The sequence below is a fragment of the Neodiprion lecontei genome, chromosome 6 (assembly GCF_021901455.1).
Source record: "Neodiprion lecontei isolate iyNeoLeco1 chromosome 6, iyNeoLeco1.1, whole genome shotgun sequence".
Taxonomy (NCBI): Eukaryota; Metazoa; Arthropoda; class Insecta; order Hymenoptera; family Diprionidae; genus Neodiprion; species Neodiprion lecontei.
In genome coordinates this window covers 25,942,369-25,969,499 of record NC_060265.1, presented here as the reverse complement: position 1 = coordinate 25,969,499, position 27,131 = coordinate 25,942,369, and the positions used below count along the sequence as shown (strand labels likewise).

The window sequence follows — 27,131 nt, the reverse complement described above, 5'->3', positions numbered from 1 at the left end:
CTTTATACGAACTAAGACGAGAGAGATAACCTTTGTGAACTTTACTAAGAATATATGATCAGATAAGAGCCAGATTCGGCTCGCTCGACGCAAAGTTACTAGAATTTTCGTTCTCATTCACCATTGGTTCTCGATTCAATGTTCCACTCGAGAGATAATCTCGACCACTGTGCCGTCATACATCTTTCATACATCCATGTTTCAAAGATCAAGAGCTCGTCTCGAGAATGATACGAGGATACACGTGGCACAAGTTCGTGAATTTAGCAGCTTGATTTTATTTGAAATGTCTATTGTATCATTTATCAACAAGTACATAAATTACACAATGATTGAAGAACTATATCTATTCGTTGGCAAGGCCGAAAAGCTCTCGAGTTATGGCCGTTCTCTTAGTCGATAGCTAGGGAATGTAATGCCCGTTTTTTAATCGTTGCTGATACTGATTATTCTGCGGCACTTCTGTTGCTGTAGGAATTTTGCAAACGTAGGGTTCCGGTCAGAAACACAAGCCTGTTTTTCAGTCCTGTGCCACTTTCCTTCGTGGCAACACAATCTCCGAAGCCCTCAGGCTGATTCGGTCCCCACGGTAGATCCAACAGACGTGCTTCTAATTAACTGAATAACACGCATCAGTTAATTTTTTCTCCACGTTGGTTAGTCGCTCTCTCTACTTCAACTTCTCATCGTGAAAATTTATTGCAAAACTATATTCAGATGTACGGTATGATACGTGTGTCGGCAGTAACCCAGTCGTCATACTTTTTCTCAATACCTCCCCACACATTGGAGCTTGGATCCCTGATCCCATTTACCAATCCAACTTTTTCATGCGTGTCAATCACGGCGAGGCGACCTCCCTCGGCAATGCAAGCATCCTTTGCGTTACTCCAACTGAGTCCATCCTGATGTATTTTGTAGGCTGAACTTACGGTCGGATAGTGAACATAGCCCGCCGGTAAACTAATGGCTGAAATTAGATGTGAAGTTATAATTTTTATCCCCAGAGTCTTTTCCTGTTTCAATTTAAAATATTTTCAGTCTACTGAATTTGTTTCTACGTACTCGTTGTGACCGACGAGGAATGATACGGTCCCTGATAATTCGACGTCACCGAAACAACCAAAATGCAGACTAGCTGCAAAAACAGCATTCTAAGTGCCACGGACATTTTCGAAGTGAAACGTTTATCTCCTCGGAGGAAAACTAACTACGCGTAGCAGTTCTGCTTGACTTTATAGTAAACCAAGACGCTCACGTGATAAGACAACCCGCGTGATTTATTCGTGTACATGCATATCGAGGATACATTCATGGAATCTCACTTGGAAAAAATAAATTTAATATTGTTTTCAGGTCTATAATTTTTATCGTAATGAAACATGAGCCAGTTCCACGAATATTTTTATCGTCGTGATTATTCCTGGAATTCCTACTTTGGTGCAGTACATTACCATTCCCGTACTTGCTAATGTTGCAATGCAATCGCTGCATTGAGTATTCGCGTAATCTGAGTGTGTGCTCTTTGGTGAAGGGTCATTCTCTCCTGACTTTGTTAACGTCTCACAATAATGAGAAGTCTCCTGTTGATTACCGTGCGAAGAAAGACGTGTCTAAGACGGCTCTCTCGACGAAGTTTTAATCATCGAAGACGCTAACAAGACACTATTACCTGCATGGAGAGTTCATGTAAACTAACCTTTCTTTCGTACCAATATAGTTATTTGTAACCAAGCGAGTAAATGTCTTCGGCAGTTTTCTTCTTGTCGGAATATCTTGAATGCCGTTCTGGATGTTCGGAGTATTCTGTACGACCTCACTTTCACAGTGATTATCGTTTCTTGTAACTAACAAGAAGTGATGCAACAGTCCGATATTCTTTTTCTCTTAATGGTCTGTATTTTTTCCTTATAGTTCGCATAACATGATAATTAGTATTTTTATCCTGTTTGGCTTGTCTGTAATTTCGACGAAGGCTATATAAACTGAAATAATCTATGTTATTACTCCAAAATGTGCGTGTATTCCTCACGCAGTTGTATAATGTGAATCTTATCACTACGCGTAATGATCGTTGGTTTAGTAGCGACTGAACCAGAGTTAAAAAAAATGCATTGCTTTGTGACGTCAGAGAGTGGTCAAACTTCTCTGAAATCCCTGTATTTTTTTTTTTTTTACATACGAGTTATTGGCCGAGTGTTGGATACTCACTGAAATAAATTATTATAGCAAGAAGAAAAAGGGAATTTGGTATAAATTGTACATTTGAAAGCTGGATATTACGCGTAACATATAAAGGTAAAACGTGCATCGTTTGTTTTCGTATTTTGAACATTTTTTCTCCCATTGAATACACGTGAAATTCCTTTCCTTCCATTCTATTCCTTTAGACATGGACGATTGAGTAATGGATATGGGTTTGCAGCGGATGCGAAATGTACTTCACGCTTTACGATTGGACATAAATCACAATCGACGGAACACTCGGCTAAATGTACGAACCTTTGTTGCGCAGCATTTTCATTCTTCGTATGAAATTCAAACCGATCACTAAGAATAGGGGAAAAACGTGAGGGGAAATTGAGCGAGACACTTTCGACTTGAGATGTGTCTGACAAATTAATCGAAATATCACTTGTACGCTCGAGCCATGTGACTTGAAATCTCGTTCACGTGTAATTCTAAAACGGTTTCACAAGCTGGATGAATCCAATTTACACCGGTACTCAATTACAACTAAGAAGCAAGTCCAGCAGTTCAACTAGAGACCGGTGCGGTAACAAATGTTGGCTATCACTATGAATCCAGATTAGCCCCAGAGCCACTAGAGAGATGAATTATTCATTAACGTGATTTTCCACGTTTCAATCTTCGCTCGCGTGTCCAACCACCGGGTCCTTTCCTCGGTGTCCATTCGCCGTTCAATGCAGAGTCTCACGTAACCGGCAACCGATCCAGAATCGATCTGTTGTCAACCAAGATTAAATTTATATATCAAGCTACCTTGGAGATTAACGCGACGTTGATTGGCCCATTGTGCGTTGGAGGGCTGTCAACAGCGAGGCTGGTCCACGGTGTCAAGTTACGTGACTGGAATGTCGGAACGTTCGGAGCAGTGCGAGCTTCGAGATTCTCATTATCCGTTAAAACGCTTGGCTAATTATGGCCCCACAGTTTAATCTCGAAAAAAAATCGAGGGTAGAAATAAATGCATTGCGAGAAATTTTTAGTTCCGGTTACCGCTCGGTCCTTAATTATTTTCATTTTTTACCACAATCGAAAAATATAGTTCTAGGTAGAAAATGAAAATTAGTTTTCTAGCTGTTACCGGAAAGTCTAGTATCCGTTACTATTCTTTCTCATTACGATCACTGTTACTATATTTTCTTGTACCTGTTGCGAAAATTTAATGCTTGTGCAAGAATAAATTGACGTTAAAGCCTTGTTTAACTAAACAAGTAGAGTAAACTCACAAACTGATTTTGCGTTGCAATTAGCAAAAAAGGATCGACAATAGCGCAAAATGGTTACGCGTACCTCGTTTTTCATCATTCCAACAATATTCGAACACTTTTTTAACGATGCCTGTTTTACAGAATTTTTCAAGGTACCTACTATAACAAATGAACTTTACTTCAACCGTTACAGCTACGTGCCTATAACCAAATTTTTGAAGCTAGAGTAATAGCGAGGGTTTAAACCGAGGAGAAGCGTCGGGGTGCAGGGCATGTATACGTAGGCGGATGAATCAGGTTTCTCTTCTCTTTTTTCGCTCTTGGCGAACGCCAGTCAAAGGGGATTGTAAGGAGGATAGAGAAGCCGGAGTTGGTGAGCCAGCTATTCGACGCTAGAAGTCGACTAATTCAGAGCTTTTCCAGCTCAAAAACTTGCTAGAAATACGTTAAGTGAGCGCTTTGTCAGTTCGCACATGCTCACTTGCGTATTATGGACGCATGAAGTGTGCTTACATGCTCATACGCTAACCTCTGAAGAAAGACCTGAATGGGATTACCGTTACACGTTACGTTAATTTTTTTTTCCCCCCGTCTTTTATTCCGCTTCTCCTTCTTATTTATTTTTCGTCTGCTACAAAAGAGAAAAACTCTGACGCGTACACGAGCTCGCATGAAACGAGTTCTTTTTATCATCCCTCTCGTTTCTCTGGGATGATTGACTATTACGTGAAATAGCAAGTTTCACGTATTCGCAACGGGTACAACGAAAATAAGGCTATCGGAGTGTGAACTGTGAGATAACATCATCGTTGTATATCTCGGTTACCTATCTACGTATAAGAGATTTTAACCCAAGGTTTTCAACTTTTCCAAAGTTTAAACCTGCAAGTTTCGGCATAAAGGCACTCCGCGTCTTTACTTTTCAAAGAAAGTGAGTAAAAGTTCGTTCCCTCGCCAACATCCGCGGCTCTATTTTTGCACCCTGTGCGGTCCCCGGTCCAATAACGGCCTTTAAGTAACGGCTATCGAAACCACAGTTCATGCTTTTCGTATAAAAAATGAATGAGAATACGAAGAAGGAACTAAAAAATCCCCCGGTAAGCCGAGTTACCAAAGTATCGCTCTTACATCCCTTCGCTTTCCGGCAGCATCGGTGTAAATGAAAGTTTTCCCGAGCCGTATAAACACAGACCCGAAAGAGTAGTAATTCCATCTCGTGTCCAATTTGCCGGTGGAATTCCAACGGACATACGTACACGCACGTATGTGTCTATACATCCCTTCTTCGACCTTTCTAGTCCTTGGCCGTCGCCGCTTTGGCTCGATTCTGCGTTGGATTTAATCCAACAAGAATCTCCGAGACGAGTGTAATTAGTTTAAGGAGAAGAGGAAAAAAATCGTCCCCGAAACTGGCGCGTTACGGTTGTGGAATCGGGAGCGGATGGAAGGGTGTGGGATGCGGGGACGGCGAAGAGCTTAACTTGCGGCAGCAGATAGACAATAGCGAAAATCAAGAAAGTTTGGCTTATCAGGGTGACTTGCGACAGCTTTGAAGCGAACTTTTGCCGGTCCTTCTGTCGGAGAAATGTGCGTTGTAACCGCGGCCGCGGTTTTTTTGCCTCAGCACCGGGACCGCGACTCTATGTCCTCGACTAATCACCTCGTATTTCAACTCTTTCTCCGCCCCCTACCAAAGTCGGATTGTCTGTATAAGCTTATCCCTTGAAGTCTCCTGATTACCTTAAACAATTTGTAATATATTCAAGTCGGACATATTGTGATATACAAGTGGACAATAATGCGTAACGATTTTCAAATCTTTCGCCTAATTCTCGAGCGATTCGCGCATCTACCCGAATGAAAATTTTCACTTCGCGAGGAGCTTTCTTCATAGATACGTTCTTCTTCCTCCTCTTTCGGAATGGCTCTGGGGAATCTCGGCATGGGTTCCCACGTACATTCACTTCCTCCTCTTTACAGTGTGAAAATGGCGAAGCCTCCCTGGGGGTAATTTAAGCTCCCAGAACCCCCGAACTCCCGACTGCTTATACACGTTGTACCCGTGTCGCATCCAGTCGGCGGGATCTCCGCAAGCAAAACAGTCTAACCGCCGCCCCCCGCGTTCGCCTATCCCGCCGGAAAATTCGCTTCAAGGGAAACACCCGATGTTAACCAATCGGGAAACGCGTCAAGTGGCTCAAGTGCCCCCCGAGGTCTTCCCCGCCCTACTTAACCCAGCCGAATTTGGATCGAACCGGGGCTCGAACCTTCGGAACTCCGCTCGTCCTTTTGCCTACCCCTGCAGGCAATCAGACACGCCGGTTATCCACGCTTATCGCAGTTTCCGATTCATTATCATAACGTATGCATTCGTAAGAAAAAATGAAGAAATTTTCGTTGTTTTAGGTAGGCTGATTCGACGACGCTGTGAACCGAATTGCGGCGGTAGTCGTGCAAAATTAGAACCCAAGAGATAAACGAACTTCTATACGTAGGTTTTGGGCAGTGAATCGTGTGAAGATTACAATGATATATCTTAGAAGTTTGCGATTGATTAAAAGGAAACGCCGGTCATTTGTTATTCACACAAGTATCGAGGTTTCAATCTACTTTTCCGGGACAGTTCCCCAACTTGACTTCGGACGAGGTAATTCGATCCTGTAAACGTTCCGTCAAGCTCTTCGTAAAAAGCTGTGCCGCTAACCGCGTGCTACGGTATTAAAATTTTTTCTGTCAGCAAACGTACGTGAAACACGTCGAGGTCAGCTTGCTGTACAGATTTTCTTTAGTAAAATCATTACAACGTATTTCAGCTGTTGCGTTCCATCAAATTCTATCGCAAGACCCTTGGCTGTTTTCGATTCCATATTCTATGCATGGTTCCATATTGTGTATATGTATATCAGATTTTCACAATATGATAATTTTCGTCGATAGGCTGGCACGTGTCGTATAATCGTTCTCTCAGGTTCTTCGTGATGCTCTGCACACTTCGCCTTATTCTTACAATCGTCCGTGTATAACGTATAGGTATATGTAGGTACACCGGCAAAAAAGTCCGACTCGACGATTTGCCGCTCGTTTTAACCCCAAACGCAACATTACGCAATTTTGATTTTCATTTCATTTCATTTTATTTTATTTTATTCCCTACTCTCACGGTGTGGAAAAATCGCAATTTCAACTTACGGTGGTTGAAACGTATGTTTATTGTATTTTTTATGGCAACACGTTTCGGCGACAGGATATTGCGTGAAACGTTTCAAGGGTTGAAGGTCAGGGAGGTTTCAAAAATTTTCACGTGCGATAAGGTTCATTGTGTTCATTCAGAGAAATATTCTAGCATACCTGCCAGCTTTAAAATAACAATAGAAATTATTCGATTATACTAATTTCGAGAAGCACTCAGTTTGCGAATTGTGCGTGTTTTTACGCAGGCGGCTTACGGTACGACAAAATGTACCGCCGCGCCGCCTATAGCCGCAGGGACACGCGGGCATCAATTCGTTATTAAAGTACAGTGACCAGCGGAAATAAGCTTGCCCGCGCCGTTCCGGTCGTGCACTGAATTCCTTTCTTGTGTTTTGGGATAAGCCGGGCTTGGGTCGCGGAGGACAAAGATTGTACGATATTTCAGGTTGCCTCTGCGCAGACACGATGACCGTGATACGCGGCGGAGAACAACATTTGTCGTCGTCGAACGATTTTCGAAAGAACCCGGAGAGGAGCTTCGAGCCCGAATTCGACCTAGACGTCGTCACCAACGTTACCAGCCTCGCTGGCCAAACCGCCTATCTCACCTGTCGGATAAAAAACCTGGGCAACAGAACGGTCAGTGTAATTCTCATCAAGAGTGCTAGAGTATTTTTTCATAGCTATTTATTTCTTGAGTTATGCAAAGTTTTAAGTCATTCTTCTTGAAATAACAATTCTTCAGATACTCTTTTCTTGAACCATGTGACTTAAGTTTAGATATGTGGATATCCATTATCCTCTTTTTCTGTTTTTTTTTTTTTGGCCGGGGCAGGGGGGGGGAGGGATATGCGAAAAAGGTGAAACGGTACATGATCCAGGATTGAATTTCACGAAAGAGCAAACGATTCAAAGTTTCAACATTGAACGCGAAGAGGGTAAAAAGGAGAATAAGAAATTAGATTCTTAAGTCGGATATGGGCCGTTCCTTGAAATTCTAGGCTCGTTTCACCTTGACTAATTAAAGTCAGTGAAATGTCTTCCGACGAGGGGGATCGGTTGGTTTGTCTGAGAGAAAGAAAGGGAGAAAGAGAGAGAGAGAGTGAGAGCGACTGCCCAAAACTGACGAAAGGATTACGGTACCGGTCTGAATTGAAAAGTTTGCCGAGGTTTTCACATTGGTTAGGTACATGTTTGTGCCTGTGCCTTACGTATACCTACCTACCAAGTGCATACAGGTATACCGCACTCGGAGAAGAGATACGTTGGGATGAAACGTGGGAATCGCGATAGTGAAATTTCCTCCACTAGTAAATCTGGCGGGAAGCTTTGCCCGCCTCTCGCTCTCGCTTCCCAATCCCCATTGCCCATGCATGTGTGTTTATCTAAGGGGTGTGCCGTCTGAATTCACCCTCGGGCCGTTCCCTTATCTACTATCGGAGATTCCGTGTTCGGACCAAGTTGGACTTCGGCCAGAACGGTAATGCACCCCTCTGCAACGCCAACCGCACGAATATTTTTACTCTATTCACTTTTTCAAACTATATACGTAAACGCGGGGCTCGGATCGGGAGGTCGGAAAATTTTAGTCACGACGTATCGACTGTACGGCGAATTGTGATGGGAAATATATTTATTATTATTCAGGCTTACGTTACGAATATCGTGAGATACGAACTTTCTGACCGACGAATATTATCTCCTTTTCAAATACTACGTACGTATATAATTCGTTTAATATTATATCTTTTCTCGGCCGTAACGTTTTTCGTATAAATAATTCAATTAAGTCGAGCTTTGCAGCCGCTTACCACCTCATTTTTATTTCCAAAAAGTTTCAAGATCATAACGCGATATTTAAGAGAACTTTCCTTCGGTCCGTAATCTCCAAGTGCCGGTATATTAATCTATATAGGTGTCTGAGTACTGTGCTTGCGAACATCTCCATCTACACGGGTTTTAATCGTAAAATTTAAAAACTCGCTACTTTCGAATTACCGTCGAGTGACGAATTTTATTTCGCGATTCTTCAGGATTTAGAAAAGGTTTTTTACTGCAAGAAAAACGTAAACAAGACAGATTTTCTAAATTCGGGTATTCCCTCAATCTTCTGAAGATCAGATATAGAGAACGAAACAGATGTAACAAATTCGCGTGTCAAGGGGCAAGAATCTCGCTCTATTTTTCACACTTATCGCATCGCGATCTAGTGAGACATTCTTTCCAATGTATCGTCCAGACTACACAGCCGTCGTACAAGCATGAGATATAACGAAAATAAGTGGAGTCTGTAAGGTCTCGGTTACCTGGAGCATACATATAGCGGACGAAAAATTCTCGCCGCGAAATGCGTTGATAAATGTCCTTTCGGAGTCCAAAAACAAACAAAAATTTACAATATATATATATATATATATATATATATATATATGAATAATAGCAATCAAAATTCCAAAACAACGTTTGCCAATTTTTCACGAATCTCGCGAATTATAAGTTCCGAGACGCAGGCCCGATAGCCACATAAAATATTCGTCCGAATCGTACCATCGTTTCAGTCAATTATACCGTCCGGAAATGAAAACAGCAAAGAAGCGGTAGGCAGATTCACGTGAGGTTGACGATGTGAAATCGGTTGATTATCACGCAGAAACACGCGTGCTGATTTTTCGTCGGGATAGCGATGGAATCGCGAATTACGTGCGCGGAACGGCGAGTGGTCAGAGACACCCGCGCAACTGATCGGTGCAGCAAACGTTGGCAGATGTTTCCTGGCAGGTTACCAAAGCCCTAATGTTATCCGGGAACAAGGGGCGGAAGGGGGGAAGAGAACCTCGGGAAATTATCGTTACTCAAGAATTTACAACTGCAGCTCGAAGGCGCCAACAGGCGCCAATGACTAATGAACCCGGGCCTGATTCTTACCCCGTTTTCCGCTCCCCTTGCTCCAGGTTTCCTGGGTGCGGCACAGGGACATCCACATCCTGACCACCGGGACTTACACCTACACGAGTGACCAGCGATTCCAGGCGCTGCACAGGCCGCTGGCGACCGGATCCGGAGGAAAGTCCTGGTCAGAATGGACCCTTTGCATAAAATGGGTCCAGGAAAGGGACTCGGGTATCTACGAGTGCCAGTTGTCAACTGCACCGGTCACTTCTCACGCCTTTCGGCTGAGCGTTGTAGGTGAGATTGTACGTTTTTCGTCGGCGGATAAAGCTACCTTTGTACGTCTCGAATAATTCAAAAGTTTCATGCCGCATGACGTAGATGTAGCGTGGGTGTTAATCTCTCATTGAAAGTCCGGTACATGGCTGACACGAGAAATAACTCAGTGAAGCTTCCAACTTTTTACGAGCCTTAAGGCAAGGCAATCTCGCCGTTATTTCCCGGCCTATGAAGTGTTAATGGTTTATGGGTGTATAGTGTATAACCGTGTATGTACTCCACTTCAAATAATTTTATCATCCTAGCCCGCGCCCCCTGTCCGCTTCCTTCTTTACGGGACTTTGCTAAATGATCGATGATACTTTTTTCACCAAACGTTTCCCACCCGACGTTCGGAGCTCTGAATCTCTGTCCTTACAGTTCCGATGGCGAGGATACTGAGTGGTCCGGACCTCTACGTCGATGCCGGTAGCACGTTGAATCTCACCTGCGTCATCGAGTTGAGCCCCGAACCGCTGGAATACATTTTCTGGTATTACAATCAAAAGGTAAATACACTATACTTGGGTATACGACTGAGGTGAATCAGTGATGCGATGCAATCCTGTTACTCGGCGGATGCATAGGGCATATAATACATCGTCGAGCTCGCGTACCTGTAGATATATCAACGAAGCGCGACGCTATACGCCACAGCTTTGTATCAATCTATGCAATACGATTGAGCGAAACGTCTTCCTGTTCCGGCGAACGGCACGTACGCGTCTCACGACAATGCAGTCGCTTTGCCAAGAATTTCCTATACACGGATATTCAACCGGCATATAACCCGCACCTGTAATGGAATTCGTGACAATTTCTGCCGGAGGTTCACCGGTATCTTAGAATCCTGGGTTTGTCCCTTGAGAATTCGAGTCCGAACCACTCAAAGGAATTCCGCATCAATAATTCGTTGAAACATTACAACTTTCGCATATTTATGCGAATTTTTTAAAACGTCTCCACGGTTATCCGTATTATATGCGAATATTGATAAACCTTATCGTTCTGTTCTTGATTTGGAAGGAAGTATTTATTTCATCATTCATTCATTCATTTATTCACTCGCCCTTCTTTACGCACGACGAGGCTTACCATTGGATATTCTCTGTCTTGGATTACTTTGAGAGCCGGCCATGTAATCTTTGCGGTGTACGGAAGATCGGATGTAGCTACCAGTTTTGCTGCACGTTTCAAGAAAGAAATAATTTCAACATTTTTCTCTACGATCCTACCATATTTTTTCTTATCCACCTTATACAACCTTCGCGAAGATCAGAGACCCTTTGAGTTTTAATGGTTATGGTAATATACCGTCGTTGATGGTTTTATTTCAATTTTTTTCATATCGTCTTTCTTGACATTCTTTTTTCACGTGTGCGAAATCTTTTTTCGTTCAACATTTTTATTGCCCTCACGGTTGTGACGCAAAAGCTATGACGTGTAATTAATTTTCCAAGTGTAACGTGGAACAAAATATACAAATTTTCAGAATGATTACAAATTAATTTTTTTCGAGGCAAATTTTATACAGATTTATTTGCATTTATAATATAGGTATATGTTATATATCACCAACACACGAACACGCTGACGCGTACTCTCCGCGAGGATAGATGAAAAAATTTTATTTCATCCAACTTCATCGTGGACGTAAATTTCATCCCATCATTCTGATCAATATTTACTCTCCAACCCACTCGGTCTCAATCTCGGATTTCTCGTGCTCAATTTTCAACCAGCCTGCCGGCTAAGCTCTGATACAACAGTTTGCGTTAGATAGGAAACGATCGATACACATTGAGGCAGTAATTATTTTCATTCCTTTGTTAGTTTGTTTTTCCCTCGAAACTTTCTTTTCAAGTATACGTATCACTGTAATTCCGACGTATAATTACAGATGGAAAATTGCGAATACATCGTCGTATCGTGTAAAGATTTCCTTAGACGAAGGAAATAATTTCAGTCTGAGGCTCACCGACAAGATTGTTTCGCAAATTGCATTCATTTATATTGCGAATACAATATGCGATCTCTAAAAAAATTTCTAACCATTTTCGAACAAGCATACACGGTACATTTATCGCGAGTTACGGAGGTTCGAATATTTCGTATCGGATTTCACGAGTGGCAAATGATGCTGAAACTTGATTCTAGGATAGACGCTATTCAAACTCAGCCTAGTATAATACATTTGTTCGACAAGAGTGTCGCTTGTTCACGTCTAGGAACGATCGGCTTAACGATCGGTGCGCGAAGATGAAAGTAATGCACACAACTGCGATGGATCGCAGACGCTTATTGTTCTCTACGCGCGCTTCCGTTTCTCTTTTAGCAACACTTCCTGGGTATTGCATTGCCGCCCCGTTCTCTTCCGTGCAACGGATAAAATTGATTGCAGTTTCACTCGGTCACGGTTAGAGAAACGCTAGAACACGTTCCTCTGTCAAGCAGGCATGAGTATCGAATTGCATACGGATATTACAGACGATAACTGTGCGAGGCACGTTCCAGGGTCGGGGTAAAATGTGGAAAATCCGAAGTTTTGTGGTCTGGAAGAATCAGGAAATTGAGGACAGTTTTTCGCAACGAATTTCTTGCAAATAAGAATAATTCAGCATTCAGTAAATCTAAATCTTCTTTTTTATGAGACATATGTAATGATACGTGCTCAAAAAGAAACGAATCGCTTTAACCTTGACATTTAACATTTGTTGCTCGTGCAGAATTATTTATTCCAACAAATCAACGGAGGAAATAATTTCACTCCAGTTTTGTGATGCGGAGAAAATACGGCAGCAATTCTGAAACTAATCGTTGGGATGAGTAGCAAAAAAATTGCAGTTCGTGTTAAGAATACGGTATGAGTGAACGATTGTGAATTCTCACGACATATCGAAATTTGTTTTACTTATTTCTCTTCAGGTGTTGAACTACGACAGTCCAAATAGCCGGAAATTCGTTTACACGGAGAGGGAAAACGAAGTGACGACGTCGAGACTTTTGATAAAATCAACTGACCAGGAAGATTCCGGTGAATACAGCTGCAGGCCCAGCAACTCGAAGAAAGCGAGTGTCCGCGTTCACGTTTTGAACGGTAAACCAGGTCTATCAACGCTTTCTCTTTTTTGTTGATAGTTTGATTTGACAATTTAAATCAAAAACATTTTACCCCCGATTAGTTGACTGCTCGTTCAAATTGAAGCTGCGTTCGGATATATCTCGTTATCGAATCGCGGAAAGTGGCCTCGAGGGCAGGTACATTAATGCAGAGTGGAAAACCGATACTAATCCGAAGCACTTTTCATTCAACAATTAATTTTCAGTCAATTTGAAATTTCTCCAACGATTTGCCGGACGGTGAAACTGTTTCACCTTCGCAGTTATAATATACCTTAATATCGTCGAAAGATCCGCGTGGCTGGAAAAAGAGATAGACGTCGAAAAATTTCCCCTAATATGTATAAAAGAGTGAAATTAGTCTGACAGCCATTCGTTTTTGCGAGTAGATCAGCGATTAGCGGAAAGCACGCACCTGCGATCCTCTTTCTTCATTTCCGCTTCTTCTTCGCAGCTTCGCGGGACCTAAATAAAAACATTTCTCAGAGGCTATTAGGCGTAATGGAAGTCCGATTCGTCGACGGAGCGTTTCCGTTTTTTGCAAAAAAAAAGCACCGTGGTACTGTCCCGCGTCTCGAGTGTATTTTTTTCTTACTTGTCATTTTTTTTTTTTTTTTCTCTTCCTTTCTTGTTTTGTATCCAATTTTCTTTCTACTTTCAGGCGAACGCCTGGAAGCGATGCAGACCGGCGGTGCTGCCGTCCCCGTTTTAAGTCTCCTGCTAATTGTACTGTCATCTTCCAGCAACGGGTTCAGCTAAAAACCGCCGATCTTTTCCCAGGATAACACGTAGACGTGAATGCAGCTCGTCCGGAGTGTCCCTTTCAAAAGTTTGATATTTTTGGAGAAACGAATAATTTTCGCCGATTACTTTTCCTTACGTTTCTTTCGCAATTCGCGTCTGTCTCGCTCTTTAATTCTCGCCAAGCAGAAACTGAAGTAAAAAGAGGAGGAAAAAAATTTCCTCAACGAATTCTGTGATGTCGCGGATGGACAAATCGTTGAGGACAAACGGAAAGTCTGGTGCTGCAGGGCGCCGAGCCGCCGAGGTAATTAAAGTGTCTCCGTTAATTAAGGAGGTCCTTTCTCTCCGAACTACATAGTAGCTTTTTGCACAACTTTCAAAAAGAATCGCCGTAATTCGTTAGCGTATATATACATATATATATATATATACACATTTTCCGTCGCACTCACGGTGAGAAAGCTCTTGGAATTTTTTTCAAACTTCTCTTCCTCTCTTCCTTCGCTCTTTCCCGTTTTAATTTTCTTTCTATACCTATATTACAGGTATACATTTTCATCCCGCTCAATTATTCCTCTCGTTTTTATTCATCGCCCCATGTAGTAAACCTCGCGAATAGATATAGATTTGCGCGTCTTTCCCGCACGTGCAGATATCACCTGGTCACTACGGGTTTGGCCCGACGCGTTGAAAATGTTGAAACGGATTCGATCCCTTATATAGGATTCTCCAAACGCAAACAAATTGTTCGCCTTCCTCGCGATAGAACTCTTTTTTTTCTTTTCGAGAACCTGCAGCTCGGCGCGAGCAGCGCGATAACAGAGAGCGGGAGTAAGAGAAGAAGAAAGAAAATAAAATTACTTTTTTCTCTCCTCCTCCTTCTTCTTCTATTCTTTTTTCCCCTTTTTTTCTCACGCACGACCTACCGGGAACAATTTGTTCTTCGCTAAGTGATATAAGCTTCAGGGCCTGTGCACCAGCCCCATCGCCTCGCCCGAGGAAAAGAAGAAAATTTAATTACGGATAATAATTAGCTTGACGCATGTACCTTTTATTCTCGGCTATTTTAAAAATTCGATATTACACACGAAGTAAAAAGATAGGCGTAAAAAATATGAAGAAACTTCGCGATGCCCGACCTTGCGAACGTACTATAATTAATTGATATGAAAATTAATCTCCCCTCCTATACGTATATGTGTGTATGTATACAGTTATAACTGCTCATATTATACACAAGTGTTTATTTTAATTTTATTCATAAGCAGCTATGATATTAGTCGAAGTGCCGAGGTGTGCAGGATCAGAGGCGGGCAAACCCGCTACTCCCCCAATCTACAATCTGAAATATTGCGGACCGAGGTAAGGCTCGTTTCGTCGCGTCACGGAATGTACGCTTTTAAATTTGACTAAATCTTCGCCTCCTCTTCCCCCAAGGAATTTGAATAAAAAATATCACCATTTACGTTCACCCTGTTAGCGATCTTCAAGGTCTCACGCAGCCATTGAGCAGGTATTCTTCTCCTCCTCTTTTTTGTTCCCCCGTTCCATCATTTTTACTCTGCTTTTTTCTTATACCATTTTCCCCGTTCAAATTCGTGCGATATCGACGATTTCATTCCAGGTGCAGGCTTACTTAATACCCACTAGCGTTTATACTTACATTTTTTAGATATATGTATATATACATATATATTGTTTCTTTAACTGTTTGAACAGTTCATAACTCGAAAAGATACGGAAAAGATATCAAAAGTTAATCGATACCGTACATTTGTTTTTTCTTTGCAAAATCGTTTTATTCAAGAGTTGCAATTGGGACGCTCCGTTCGTTTGGCCGTCGATACGTATAAATATACTTGTACAATAAGAAAACAAAAAACCTGTATCCAACAACGTGAAATTTTGTAAATAAAAAATAAAAAATCGATAAATTGTTTGTATTTGTAATTTACATACGTGCGAAGTCTCTGCGAAAGGTAAAAAAAAAATAAACCGGAAAATCATGTTCTCGTTGTAAATAACCGTGCCCCTCAGGTTATTGTTCATCTCTGAGGTAACAAAACTTGGCTTTACGTACTAGTAGGATGGAAAACGCAGGGCAGATGTACGGTGTAACGTTCGGTACTCAGTGGCGTTGAATGGTCCTCTGAATGGAATAAAATAAGGCCGTATCCGCTATACGAGAGCGGGGAAATTCAATTTGTGTTTCGCAGTAAAAGCTGCGGGGACAGCTCTCGGTCCTGCGCGTACGTACGTGACCCAATACGCTGGACTTTGCGTTCAAGGTATTAAACACCGCGGATCCATTGAGCCGAAAGCCAGCGTAAATTGATATTCATCCGCCACCCTCTTGATGCCGCTGCCATTCGTCCATATCCGACGAGTCATCCATCGGTAGGTGTACCTCATACGTACAGGTATAACAGACACTGCCAGGCATGGATGTAATAAGGTTTACGTGCCGACGTATCGACGTGACGTTTTCTTCTTTTACCCCTTTTGCCAATAGTCATTTCTAGGTGTTTTCTTATACTTGTCAGACCACGATGCGCACCGTGAGAGAAACCGGAGCAGGGATTTGCAGCTGTGTACGCGTCGAATGACGAATCACGGAGGCGAAGCCAAGGCGTGAAAATAAACGACTCCGGTGGCAAATTCACTAAGCTTCTTTTGCTTTGACGCGAGCTAGTAGCCTGTGGTTTGAGGAGGAAAGAACTGCACTGACCGAGGAGAGGTGAAGAAAGAAGGTACGGAAGAAAGGAAAAAATAAGGAAACCGTGGCGAAGGTGTCGGATGTCGGTCTGTGGAAGACGGTGGGGAAAAAAGATCTCCGGGGAGACGGAAAGAATGACGGAAAATAAAAGTATTTCCGAGAAGAAGAGAGACGATTGTATTAAGTTAAGCCCGAATGAAAATTTCGTCAGGCATCGCCGCAACCGAATCAAATATCGCACAGAACGCCTTGAAACGAAGCTTATTGCTGCCGCGGTGGGACATTGTCTGAGAAAAAAAAAACGTCAAACCTCGCCGGTCCTTATATCTGCGTACTACACGGAAATTCGAACACACAGATTAAATTCTTTTCTCGTGAAAGGCAAACATCGTGCGCAATACGCGCGTTGCGTACCTACGCGGTGGCTGTATATTGAACGAAGTTGGATCAAATCCGACCGATCCTTGCTGCTGCTAGCAACGTCTAGATTACGATTTAACAAATATGCGTTCACGTGCGTAGAGGTAAATACTTGTGTTTACTTGGAATATTTATTCAACGAAAGAGGAATATTAAAAGAGTTCACATATGGTACAAGGCTGCAAAGTTGCAGGGAGAATAGAGGGGTTCAAACTTAACAACAACATGACCGTGGGCCGTGGGAGCGTGCCGCGACGTACGATAAGGTATCCAGTGTCGCAGGAGGTCTTTGTACTCGGTGAAGGAGCTTGCGAGAGGTGGGAAGTTTTAGTGGTGACCGTGTCCATGACCACCGTAAGTCCCTCCGGAGTGGTCGTTGCCACCGCTGTTGTGGACGATGGCGTGGAACCCACCGTGAGGGTCGGCGTGGTACTTGACGGTCCTCACGTTGCCGCCTGGCTCGTGGAGGGTGTATTCACCGGCGGCGTTCTTTCCTGTATATACATACGGAAGGTAAAGTGAGTCAATTTTTCCCGTCAGAGATTCGCCCGATGCTCTCCTCCCTCTTTATACACGTCTACCGAGCTCTTTATTTCCCCCTTTCTTCGCCGCCCGGCGGCCGAATACGCTTTGCGAAGCGAGTTGGAGAAGTCATTGGGAGCGGAATAACCGCCCCTGGGAAAACAAAGGAAGGGGGAAAAAAGGTACGTGCGATATAGGTTAGTTCAGACCTAAGGAAACCGTAATGGGGAACAGACTTTAACCGGGCGGAAGTGGGAGTTGAGGAAACGTGTCTTTGCTCTATCGCGTATCTTCGAATTGTAGGTATTCGAGGGGCTGGTGAAGTTTACGGCTTACCGTCTCTGTGCTCCTTTTGTCCGTGGTAATCGCCGGTGTGATGGTCCTCCACTCCGTAAGAAAACTCGTACTTCGGATGCGCGACGTAATCGACGTGGTGATGACCGTGCTTGTCGTGGTAGCTCACTTCCTGGTGGGGACCTTCGACGGGTCCGTGATAGTGGGCGAAGCTGTGAGCGTGCCCGGCAAAACTCAGCTGGACTTGGGCGAGCGCCACGAAGGCGAGAACCGCGACGAACTGAGGGGTGTGAAAAATTTCACGATTATCGCTACTGCCGGGACACTTCGGGTCTCGATTAACGCTGCACCACCGGACCTACCTTGAATGCCATGCTGATGTGTATGAGACAAGCGTTGGTCGGATCAATGATACCAAACTGACAAGGCCCCCGCGTTATATACCTCGGCTACCGTTGTGTTTTGCCCCCGTGATTTCGACATTACGTTGTTATCTAATACCCTGACACAAGTTGCGAGCTCTGTGCCACTCGCAAAAACACTTCTTTAGACATATCTATAACGTGCTCACTGCTTTCCTATGCGTTCCACTTACAACAGTGTTGTACACACGTGAAACTGCATTTGCCAATCAAGACACGATCGACCAGACTTTACAAGAGATCGGAGACTAACCGTGGATAGTTGGACTGGAATTAGTGACTTCTATGATATGCGGAAGATACGTGTCTCGTTAGAGACATGTCGAAATGTGTGACAGAATTTTGCAAACAGCAATGTTCAACGAAAACAAAAATCGGTCCGGTTCACTCTTCGATGTTCATCATTGTATCTTTTAGACTTTGACTTGATCTTGTTTTCGAAGTTTTGATTTCTCTTAATTCCAGCATTAGCAGCGGTCATTTTTCGCGCAAAGATTTGCGGTGCTTGACCTAGTAAAAGTTGATCGAAGCGTGAATAATTTGTAATCCGCTTGCTTTAGTGAGCAACGCAATTGCATGCATAGTGAAATAATTGAAAACAAGGACGTGGGTGACTGTAAAAAGGGGAAATCGCTCGTTCTCGGGTTAATGATTCCACAAATATCTTTCACATTTTTCGACAGTGCTCATACGTCGAACGCACTGCACAGGACTGACCCGCATAACTTCGTTACGATCGATTAGCCTTTTTACAGTGATCATGATACTCCGTGCGATAATAATCGTAACGTATCATTTGCGATAATGGGTTATGATAATGGGTGGTGATGACAGGTAGCGATAATTCCCAACGATTTTCATGGCTGTTGAAGCAATCGACTTACCGTGGTCGCTTGATCCTGATGGTAAAATAATGAGAGGCTGTTATTTATTATTTATCGTTAGTGTCGAGACCAACCGTACGATTGTTTTCTTCGTCGACGGTCTGAAAGTGGTGATGTTTTCACTTGACTGAGTCTGATAATTGCGCAAAATAGTTATGAGAAAATCAAAAAATTCCCTGTAGTCTAGGCAAAGAACCCATCTAAGGCTATGAAGAAATGAGATAAAGATGAGGAGAGAAAACTAGCGCGAATATCACATAATCCCTGTATAAAACATCGCCAGTCAGCTTATGCTTTCCGCGTGAAAGCATCTCTCTCGTTCTCAGACATACCGATCAACGGCAGCCTCGATAATACTCGACGCGCTTTTTGCACCCACCATTACTAGCTCCTCTTCAGCCACGTTGTCTGAAAGAATTCTGCAGCATCATTCCGATACAAGTTACATCGTGAGTGATGTTGGAAAAAGAGATGATCCTCTCCGCAATAAATTCTGCTTAGTTTGGTTTGTTCGGATAACCGTATAACCGTATAACATATAGTATTAATACTGGACTGCAGTCGATCGGCTAGGATTTTGCGGCAAGTACATTTTATTCCCCTTAAGTACCCACATGTCACGGTTCTATAGCATGAAGTCTAGGCAATCGCACGTTCTTTTTTTCGACATTACCTATTATCGTCCAGCTCAACGACCGGATTACGTAACATGTTCACGAATCAATAATCAAGAAGTATATGGCTGGAGCGGAACTAAAAGTACAATCAGCGGGTAATGGATACCAAAATACTAAAGCAACAGTGTGTGGATTCGTCGTAATGATACTAGTTTTATTATTGTCCATAGAGAGGAAAACATAAATGCGACAAACGGGATAAAACTAACGGTTGATTACACATCTAGACAGCGGTATATTATCAGTGAGGTGGATTAAACCAATAGACACGGTAGATCAATAGAGTCTGATCCAGTCGAACCGGAATTCATGGAGAGAGAGAGAGGGAGAGAGAAAGAAAGAAAAGATTAGCTGCGATAAATGAGCTAAGTACAGCGTCTGCAAGGAGCATGATGTACGTCCGTGATCCAGGAGGTTGCCAAAGGCCCGCGGGCCTCACCGTGACGTCCCGTAGCTATTCCCCAGTCACATATCTACCACTTTGGTAAGAAAATCCTCGGCAAAGACACGGCGGTGACACGGAACTCATCTTCTCCGTCAGATAGCCATTTCTCCATGTACGTGGTCCGCAGGGTGACTTATATTAGTATCCGTGTCCGAGTTCGCCACCTCCGACTTCTCCTCAGTGTCCGTGCTCATGACCACCGTGGTGTCCACCCCCGGAGTGATCATTGCCACCGCTGTTATGGACGACGGCGTGGAAGCCTCCGTGATGGTCAGCGTGATAGTGGACAGTCCTCACGTTGCCGCCCGGCTCGTGGACGCTGTACTCGCCGGTGACTTTTTTCCCTGGAAAAAGATTGAGGTAGTGTAAGATGGATTAGGGAGAAGAAGCAGCCCCAGGGCATTCCCGGAACCCCCGAGACGTCGTCAACCATACGTAACCCCCCTTCGGTATAGAGTAGGCTGCACGGGCGTCTTGGGAGAGGGTGCCCGCAAAGTATTCGCCTGAATCATTGAAACGGCTCACACTTTCTTGGAGCTTTTTTTCGCCTCTTTTTCTCCCTCTCTCTCTCTCTCTCTCTTTCTCTTCCACTCTTTTTTCTCCCCTTTTTCTAAACCCTGCCACTTCACCGGTGCACCCCTCGCCTTCACTTCTCTCCATCCTACCAGCCAGAAAGCCCTCTAAGCTAGCGACCTGCCAGAGACATTACTATAAATTAGAGCCAGTTGAAGAGAGCTTGAGCTCTCCTACTGACGATCGATACGAGGGGGGCCGAAAGACGTGGCATAAAATCGGGCTTTTTTTGAAGAAATAGGGAATCCCTCTGCAAAACTCTTTATGCGCCAGTGATGGTGATACCCTGGATTATTCCACCTCAAATGGATGATAAAACGGTCTAGCTATCCCTAGTCTGGATTATGCCTTACGCTGCATTTTGACAAATTAAACGCGCGAGATCTTCAAGCCCAAGGTCCTTTAGCGTTTTCTAGTTTCCTCTCGACGGTAAACGTACGTACTGGACGCTCCCATCCTGTCATTTCAATTGCCATGGAGACCCGTAGAAGTTTATCTAAGAAATAAATTCGTCGTCTAGATCGACGGGCAAACGACACCTCGTAAACCGTGCCGTTGGTCGGTGATCGTTACGAAGAATGAGCCAAGAGGCCGTAATTTTAATCATCAAAAGAGGGTCGTTTATACCGCCAGCTAGGGAAGTGGCACTGATATACCAATCAAAGAAATGCCTGGAACTATTATCCCCCGTGAATCGGGGTATGGCTCGTCTTAATCCGGGAAAGTTCGCAACATTATACGAAAAGAAGCCCGCGACCACGCGGCTTCGAAAACCCTCTGCTTCCGCATGAGCCAATCGATAACCGTAGACACACACTTCCCGGTCTATTATCGCTATTCCAAGCCGAACCGTTACCGTCTCTATGCTCCTTATGATGCTTCTTGTCATGTGTGTGATGGTCGGACACTCCGTAGTCGAACTCGTACTTCGGATGAGCTACGTAGTCGGTGTGATGGTGTCCATGTTTGTCCTTCCACGAGACCTCTTGCCCGTGCCCAACCACTGGTCCGTGGAAGTGTTGGTAGGAATGAGCGTGTCCGTGTCCGTGTCCACCGCCACCATCGCCTGGAGAGTAGTATGAATAATATAAAATACCGGGTAAATAACTGATCGAACAAGGTACACAGTCTGGGTTTTGGTTCCCGAGGGACGCTGCGAGTCCGGAGAGAAAGACAACGAGCGGATTGGTGTGCAGGGTATCTGCACCGCGGTTCGACGTCGTAAAATTTCTCCGCCGACTAAGCCAAGCCCGGGGATACATTTTACGATACTGTCTCCTTCTCTCTAGCCTCGTACCGATGGACTGTTAGAAAATTCACCAATTCTTTATCCTAGTCCATCTTATACTCACACACCGTTCGATTTTACGATATTTTTCATACCTCCATGATGGCCTCCCGGGTAGCAAAGGATCTCGCCACCCAACTGGACGATCAACAACACCGTCAGTACCTGTAACCACAGTTTCTGCTCAGTGGAGGTGACATAATGCTCTGCAAATTTCTCGGGATCAATGTGCCAGCGGTTAGAGGATCGCGAATGTCATAAATAATTTGGAATTCTCTCTGGAAAGAAAAAGAGAGAGGGAAGAAGAGAGGAGGGAATGCAAGGATAAACGAATTGTCAACTCCCAAATAAATTAAATTTTGACAAATTTAACATTATTTCAGGAACCGGTGTTCGCGCGAAGCGGAGGTGAAGCGAGACTCGGATGTATCAGGGTTCCGGGTGGATGGTAACACGTGTCAGGTGAAGAAGGCACAATAGGAACGCTGGGCAAAGTTAGACCAGGTCAGATTAGGTTTGGTTATATTAGTTAGAATGGGGTGGATTAAGTTAGGCAGGTTTGGTTTCAGTACTGTTCTGTACAATGGGGCGGATTAAATGGGTAAGGGAAGGGTTGGGATTGTTTCAGATGCAGGCAGAGTCGTAGCTAAACGGATCGGCTTCATGAGCCAAAAAAGACCACGTGAAAAAACACCGAAGTAAAAAAGCTACTCTCTCGCTCATTCGTTCATCGATCGAGGCAGCTTTTTGCACCAGCAGTGATTATCCTGCCCAATAGGCAACGTCGAGTTTTCGTTAAGGGTATGTAGACATTCAGTGTATATGTATACGCTGTACGATTACCGTTTCAAAACTTCGTTTCTATTATACAATTCGCTGAGTGATTAAGAAAGAAGTAGCAATGGTGGTAGGATAAACTCAGTAGCAAACATAAATTGGTACAAAAAGTTCGGAAATGTAGGTAAGGTTGAGATTAAAGAAAAAAAATAAAGGAATAAAATTAGTTCTGCAGACGGTGTAAAATTGCGTCTGGGTCTGAAAATGCCCTTTGCGAAAAAGCCAACCGAGGGACCAAATCGAAACCCGGCAAACCACCGTGCAGGAAAATTTCTACCGGCTGTTACAAGGGCTTCTCTGTGAAAAAGGATGATACGCGAGTTGACGTTTACTATCGACGTATTCTACTTTATTTTATTTTCCTTTCGTTCTTCCTTTTTTATTCTTGTCGGGCACAAAGTCCATTGACTGGCTACACAATTGACTAGGGAAAGCCAAACAACTTTCGGATACTATAACAGAAGCCTGGTAAAGTTTTTTTGGAAAACGTCGCACGTGCAGACGTCAATACGCAACAAAGAATCTACGAGAGAAGAAAAAACTGGCGCCGAAATCCATGGGTCACTGATCTTCGTCACAATAACAACTTTTTACAAAATTTTGATGTACGAAATTGGCAAAATTGATGGTGGATTAATGCTTGAGGTTTAATGATTAAGGAGGTATGTACCTTAATCATCTTACTCGCCGTCGAAACGCCGACTGATCGAATCCACTGCTAAAGTTAACCGTTTTATACCCAGACTTCCGCATCGTTTCGTGAACTGTTAATTATACCATCAGCGGTTTTATTCTCTTCATTTGTCAGAAGTCTAATTACTGACTTATTGACCATTATACTCGCTTTCGTAGCAGTGAATCGTACCGCAAATATTTATTGCATAACTCCAACTTCTGTGATTGAATTCATTCCGAGTTGTTAGCGGTGCTTGACCTAACCGCCAACCCGTCGAACCAAGAGCCGTACCAAATCGATAAACGTTTAAAATACTTCTCACCTTTCATACCGAGGACCTGCATAGGTGTTAAGACCAACTGACTCGTTAGCCGGTCAATTTAGACCTGGAGAATCGGGAAGAAAGAGGAGATTGAATGAAAATTGAATCGGGATCGAAACTCGAGGGGGAAAATTGAATGCGTGGCTTTTCATCGTGTATATCCCATCGACGATCGAGTTTGTTCGTCGACACCGATTCGTGTTTCGTTTTAGCCCGCGGGATTCAACCGGGGTTAAGAGTGGTTTCTCAAAATAGCTGTACCCCCATTGAACTTAACTTTCCCCATTTAAACTTCTGTCAATATCTGTTAGAATACGATACGTCGGGTGGCTTACAGGTATATAGATAGCAATATCAATTTCGGTTCCAGGCTTGGATCCTCCCTACCGCATTGTAACAGGCTTAACCAATCGTCTCGTAATATCAATTCCCATTCTGTTCGGTAACTACTTCACAGTTCTCTGAATTATAAAACAAAGCCATCGACGTTAGGCAATCTGCACCATAGTGTTGAATCACTGTACCAGTCGGTATAAGCATACCGAACTTCTACAAAGTCCGCTCATTCGCCAACAATACACTATATTATCTCCGGCGAACTTTTGGTTTTAACGGTTAACGATATAATTCCAGTAACGCAGGTTGCGCAATCGTCTTGTTCTTTCTTATACCCAGAGAATGCTACTTTCTTGTCTGCACGTGGAAGAAAGCACCATTGAGGCGTGACTGCACGGTGTTTATTTAACGTGTCATGTATTCGACTTCTGTGTACGTGAAAAAAGTGAAGAAAAAAAAAACGGAAAAAATTATCTGCCAAAGGAATTGAAGCACAAAGGCTCGCACTATCGGACCTGGTCGAGCGTACGTGTCTATAAGCTACGAGTCTCCGAGGAAGGTATGTATTTTTTTATCCCTCGACTCTTTTTCACACTGTGTACATAAGATAAATCGCCCGACACGTACAAGGAATAAAATATGAGAAAATAGAAAATCCAAAATAATAATAAAAAAAAATTCCTGAAAGCTTAAAGTCACGCTTGGTCTGTTCGATCCGGCAGCACGAAAGAGATTTAACCACGTATTATAGGTAGGAGAAAAGGCCGAACTTTATTCGCTTCCCTTCCCCAGAGCAAGGTGCTATGTTGTGTTTTTTTTTTTTTTTTTGTAACAATCACGAGCTGCAAAAATACCGAAATATATCGACGAAATCTTAACGCTTCACTTCTATGGCACGCGTCAATTTACACAATGATCTAGGGGTTGTTTTCACCCTCGAACTCACGCATATCAAATACCAGCTGCTAATTAAATTTACGGCTACCGAAGTATTTCCCTTCGCATAAATCAATGATGAAAACGATTAGTGCTTTCGTCGAAACAAAGTCAAGAGTTGAAAAATGACATTTGTAACGCCGAATGAGCTTCATCTCGTATACCTTTCAGTCCACACTGGTTGAAATTGATTCTGCAAAAATCAATGATTCCCGTTTTATTTTCAGGGGCTCCGTTTCACTCTGAAAATTTCCTTCCTTCGTTACCGTGGTACAAAGAACGTTTGCCGTGCTTATTTTTCCATACATGAATAATAATCGGCGTAGCAATTGCAGTAGGTGGTACTGCTTACAATTCATTACGTCGTTTTTTTTTCTTCTCCTATTCCTTCTGCCGCTTTGAAATTGGAAAGAAATTATTCACGCACGAAGTGAATCAACTTCAGAACCGTCAAATGTATTCCTCGTGTTTAAAAACAGAACGAAACTTTTATAAACCCGTGACACAAAAAGCCGAACGCACGTCTGAACAATCGAAAATTACCCAGAGTTGTCACTCGTATTTTCAGACACGTAATTTCCTCACTGTTCGCGTACATATATATATATACATGTATAAGCTTTGAGAAAAATGGCGCGAGATGACGAAGGGGTGCTGAGGATCATCGATAAGTCAGTTTTCCAAGCGCTAATCCTCGGATCCCCAAGGAGCTAGTATCTCTCCTGCTCAGTCTTGATGTAATATTTCCTTAATACAGCCGAGAATATAACTCCTGTCGGATTTCTCTCCCGCGGGATTGATTAATGTGGGCAGAAACGATTAGCCATCGATTTTAAAAGTATGCTGCGAAACCGTCGAGTCCGCTTCTTCTACTCGGCAGTAGATCGACGGAACCGCGACTAGCTAAGCTAATTTCGATCCGTAATAGCCATAAGACTTAATGGGACGGGAAGGGCGAAACGGGGGCGCATTTGCACGGCACATCCATTGCACCGCAGTTTACCGGGCAAACTTGCATCGCTGATTTTCCACCTGTGCGCACGTCTACGTATTCGCGTGTCAATGCATCGGCCGCGGTCTGCATGCTCGTACGTGAACGAGAAGGGGTTGCGGGTGGACGCGAAGCGTGCTTTACGAGACCTGCATTCGTGTGTCCGTAATGTTATTTCTCGGTTTGGTATATAAGACCGGTTGGAATTTATGGTGCGGAAAACCTGAGGAAAGGTTTCACATACGTACAGGTGTGTACGTATACGCCAAGGCGTTCCATGTACCGCCGCGGAATCCCGCGATATATTCTTTTTCCATTTATTCTCAATTTCCTCCCGTCTATCCACGGCCGGTATTTGCCTCACAATCAGCGGAATTTCCAGCCGAAGGCGCGCTCCGACGTTTCTCATATTCAACATATATGTTTTATTAATCATGGGGAAGGGTATTTCGCGTCGTATGAATGACGACTAGGAATCGACGAATGCAATTTTCGTCGCAGATTTTTCCACGCTTCGACTCGTTAACTTTCCGTCACTCTTTTACGATACTTATCATCACGCCGGGGCGCAGGGGAAATCTTGGCTGTTCAGTCAAGCGTTAAATTTCGTAAAATACAAAAAAAAAATGTACACGGTTAAGCAACGAAATCGTTAACGAGCGACCGAGGCAATTGAACGCTGATATAAATGGGTGTATCGAAATTTGAAAGCGAGCCGACCGCCGGCGTATGTTGTTGAAATTCAGTTACATGGTTAGACGGAGGCGCGGCTGGCTTCGGATATTTTATTCAGCCTTCGTGTGTCGAATGTATGCGTCCGCGCCGTGTACCTGCGTAAAAGAGATATTAAAGGAGAGTAAAAAAGCAGCCGCTGTTACTGCTGGGTAAATATTGAAATATTAAAACCGATCGTAAAAGTGTCTTTATTCCCTTTATGTAATCTCGAATAAAATCACTGTCCCACCTTCATCCTCCACCCCCGAGAGCGTGCAACGTCGCCTGGACACAGCGATCCCCCCATTTATATACGCCGAGTGTATTGATCTGGCGCAACTTTCGTTCGTCCCGGAGTTG

General features: G+C 43.5%; 4 protein-coding genes across 14 annotated transcripts in view; 1 reads left to right on the top strand and 3 right to left on the bottom strand.

Annotated features, from left to right (window-relative positions):
* The window catches only part of LOC107218940 (kin of IRRE-like protein 1), a 139,614-nt gene extending 123,994 nt beyond the window's left edge, over nt 1–15,620 (top strand). For 8 of the 9 annotated variants that reach the window (XM_046742530.1, XM_046742531.1, XM_046742529.1 and 5 more), the window contains 5 exons: nt 7,093–7,286; nt 9,599–9,833; nt 10,236–10,363; nt 12,780–12,951; nt 13,636–15,620. In XM_046742530.1, coding sequence (XP_046598486.1) covers nt 7,113–7,286; nt 9,599–9,833; nt 10,236–10,363; nt 12,780–12,951; nt 13,636–13,733 — 807 coding nt within the window. In that variant the 5' untranslated portion in view covers nt 7,093–7,112 and the 3' untranslated portion in view covers nt 13,734–15,620. Of the gene's footprint in view, nt 1–5,867; nt 6,103–7,092; nt 7,287–9,598; nt 9,834–10,235; nt 10,364–12,779; nt 12,952–13,635 lie in introns of those variants that run through there. The other variant, XM_046742527.1, reaches the window with a different exon arrangement.
* Nucleotides 596–1,226, bottom strand: LOC107219113. Of its 3 annotated transcripts, none has more exons than XM_015657210.2 (3): nt 1,066–1,226; nt 776–970; nt 596–618 (listed from the first exon to the last, which is right to left on the bottom strand). In XM_015657210.2, the coding sequence occupies exons 1-3, from the start codon at nt 1,169–1,171 to the stop codon at nt 611–613; spliced, it is 309 nt and encodes a 102-aa protein (XP_015512696.1). In that variant the 5' UTR covers nt 1,172–1,226; the 3' UTR covers nt 596–610. The 3 variants fall into 3 exon arrangements, with proteins under 3 accessions (XP_015512696.1, XP_046598491.1, XP_015512688.1); XM_046742535.1 differs by having other exon boundaries at nt 600–618; nt 763–970; XM_015657202.2 differs by lacking the exon at nt 596–618 and having other exon boundaries at nt 699–970.
* A 1,351-nt stretch (nt 15,621–16,971) lies between the features above and the next one.
* LOC107218995 (cuticle protein 7) lies at nt 16,972–18,119 on the bottom strand. Its single transcript, XM_015657050.2, has 3 exons — nt 18,033–18,119; nt 17,713–17,950; nt 16,972–17,348 (listed from the first exon to the last, which is right to left on the bottom strand). Exons 1-3 carry the CDS (start codon nt 18,042–18,044, stop codon nt 17,182–17,184), a joined length of 417 nt encoding a protein of 138 aa, XP_015512536.1. The 5' UTR covers nt 18,045–18,119; the 3' UTR covers nt 16,972–17,181.
* Nucleotides 18,120–19,786: 1,667 nt separating this feature from the next.
* Nucleotides 19,787–23,531, bottom strand: LOC107219004 (histidine-rich glycoprotein). Its single transcript, XM_015657062.2, has 4 exons — nt 23,467–23,531; nt 22,055–22,124; nt 21,528–21,737; nt 19,787–20,442 (listed from the first exon to the last, which is right to left on the bottom strand). The coding sequence occupies exons 1-4, from the start codon at nt 23,473–23,475 to the stop codon at nt 20,276–20,278; spliced, it is 456 nt and encodes a 151-aa protein (XP_015512548.1). The 5' UTR covers nt 23,476–23,531; the 3' UTR covers nt 19,787–20,275.
* Nucleotides 23,532–27,131: the final 3,600 nt, after the last annotated feature.

Bases quoted from the DNA above. Each gene is read 5' to 3' on its own strand.
- LOC107219113 (XM_015657202.2), bottom strand. From the start codon at position 1,171: ATGTCCGTGGCACTTAGAATGCTGTTTTTGCAGCTAGTCTGCATTTTG. The intron at 971-1,065 runs GTACGTAGAAAC...ATCTAATTTCAG, and splicing joins TTCCTCGTCGGTCACAACGA to CCATTAGTTTACCGGCGGGC.
- LOC107218995 (XM_015657050.2), bottom strand. The intron at 17,349-17,712 runs GTAAGCCGTAAA...ATGTATATACAG, and splicing joins ACAAAAGGAGCACAGAGACG to GAAAGAACGCCGCCGGTGAA.
- LOC107219004 (XM_015657062.2), bottom strand. The intron at 21,738-22,054 runs GTATGAAAAATA...ACTACTCTCCAG, and splicing joins CCCGGGAGGCCATCATGGAG to GCGATGGTGGCGGTGGACAC. The intron at 20,443-21,527 runs GTAACGGTTCGG...ATCTTTTTCCAG, and splicing joins TCATAAGGAGCATAGAGACG to GGAAAAAAGTCACCGGCGAG.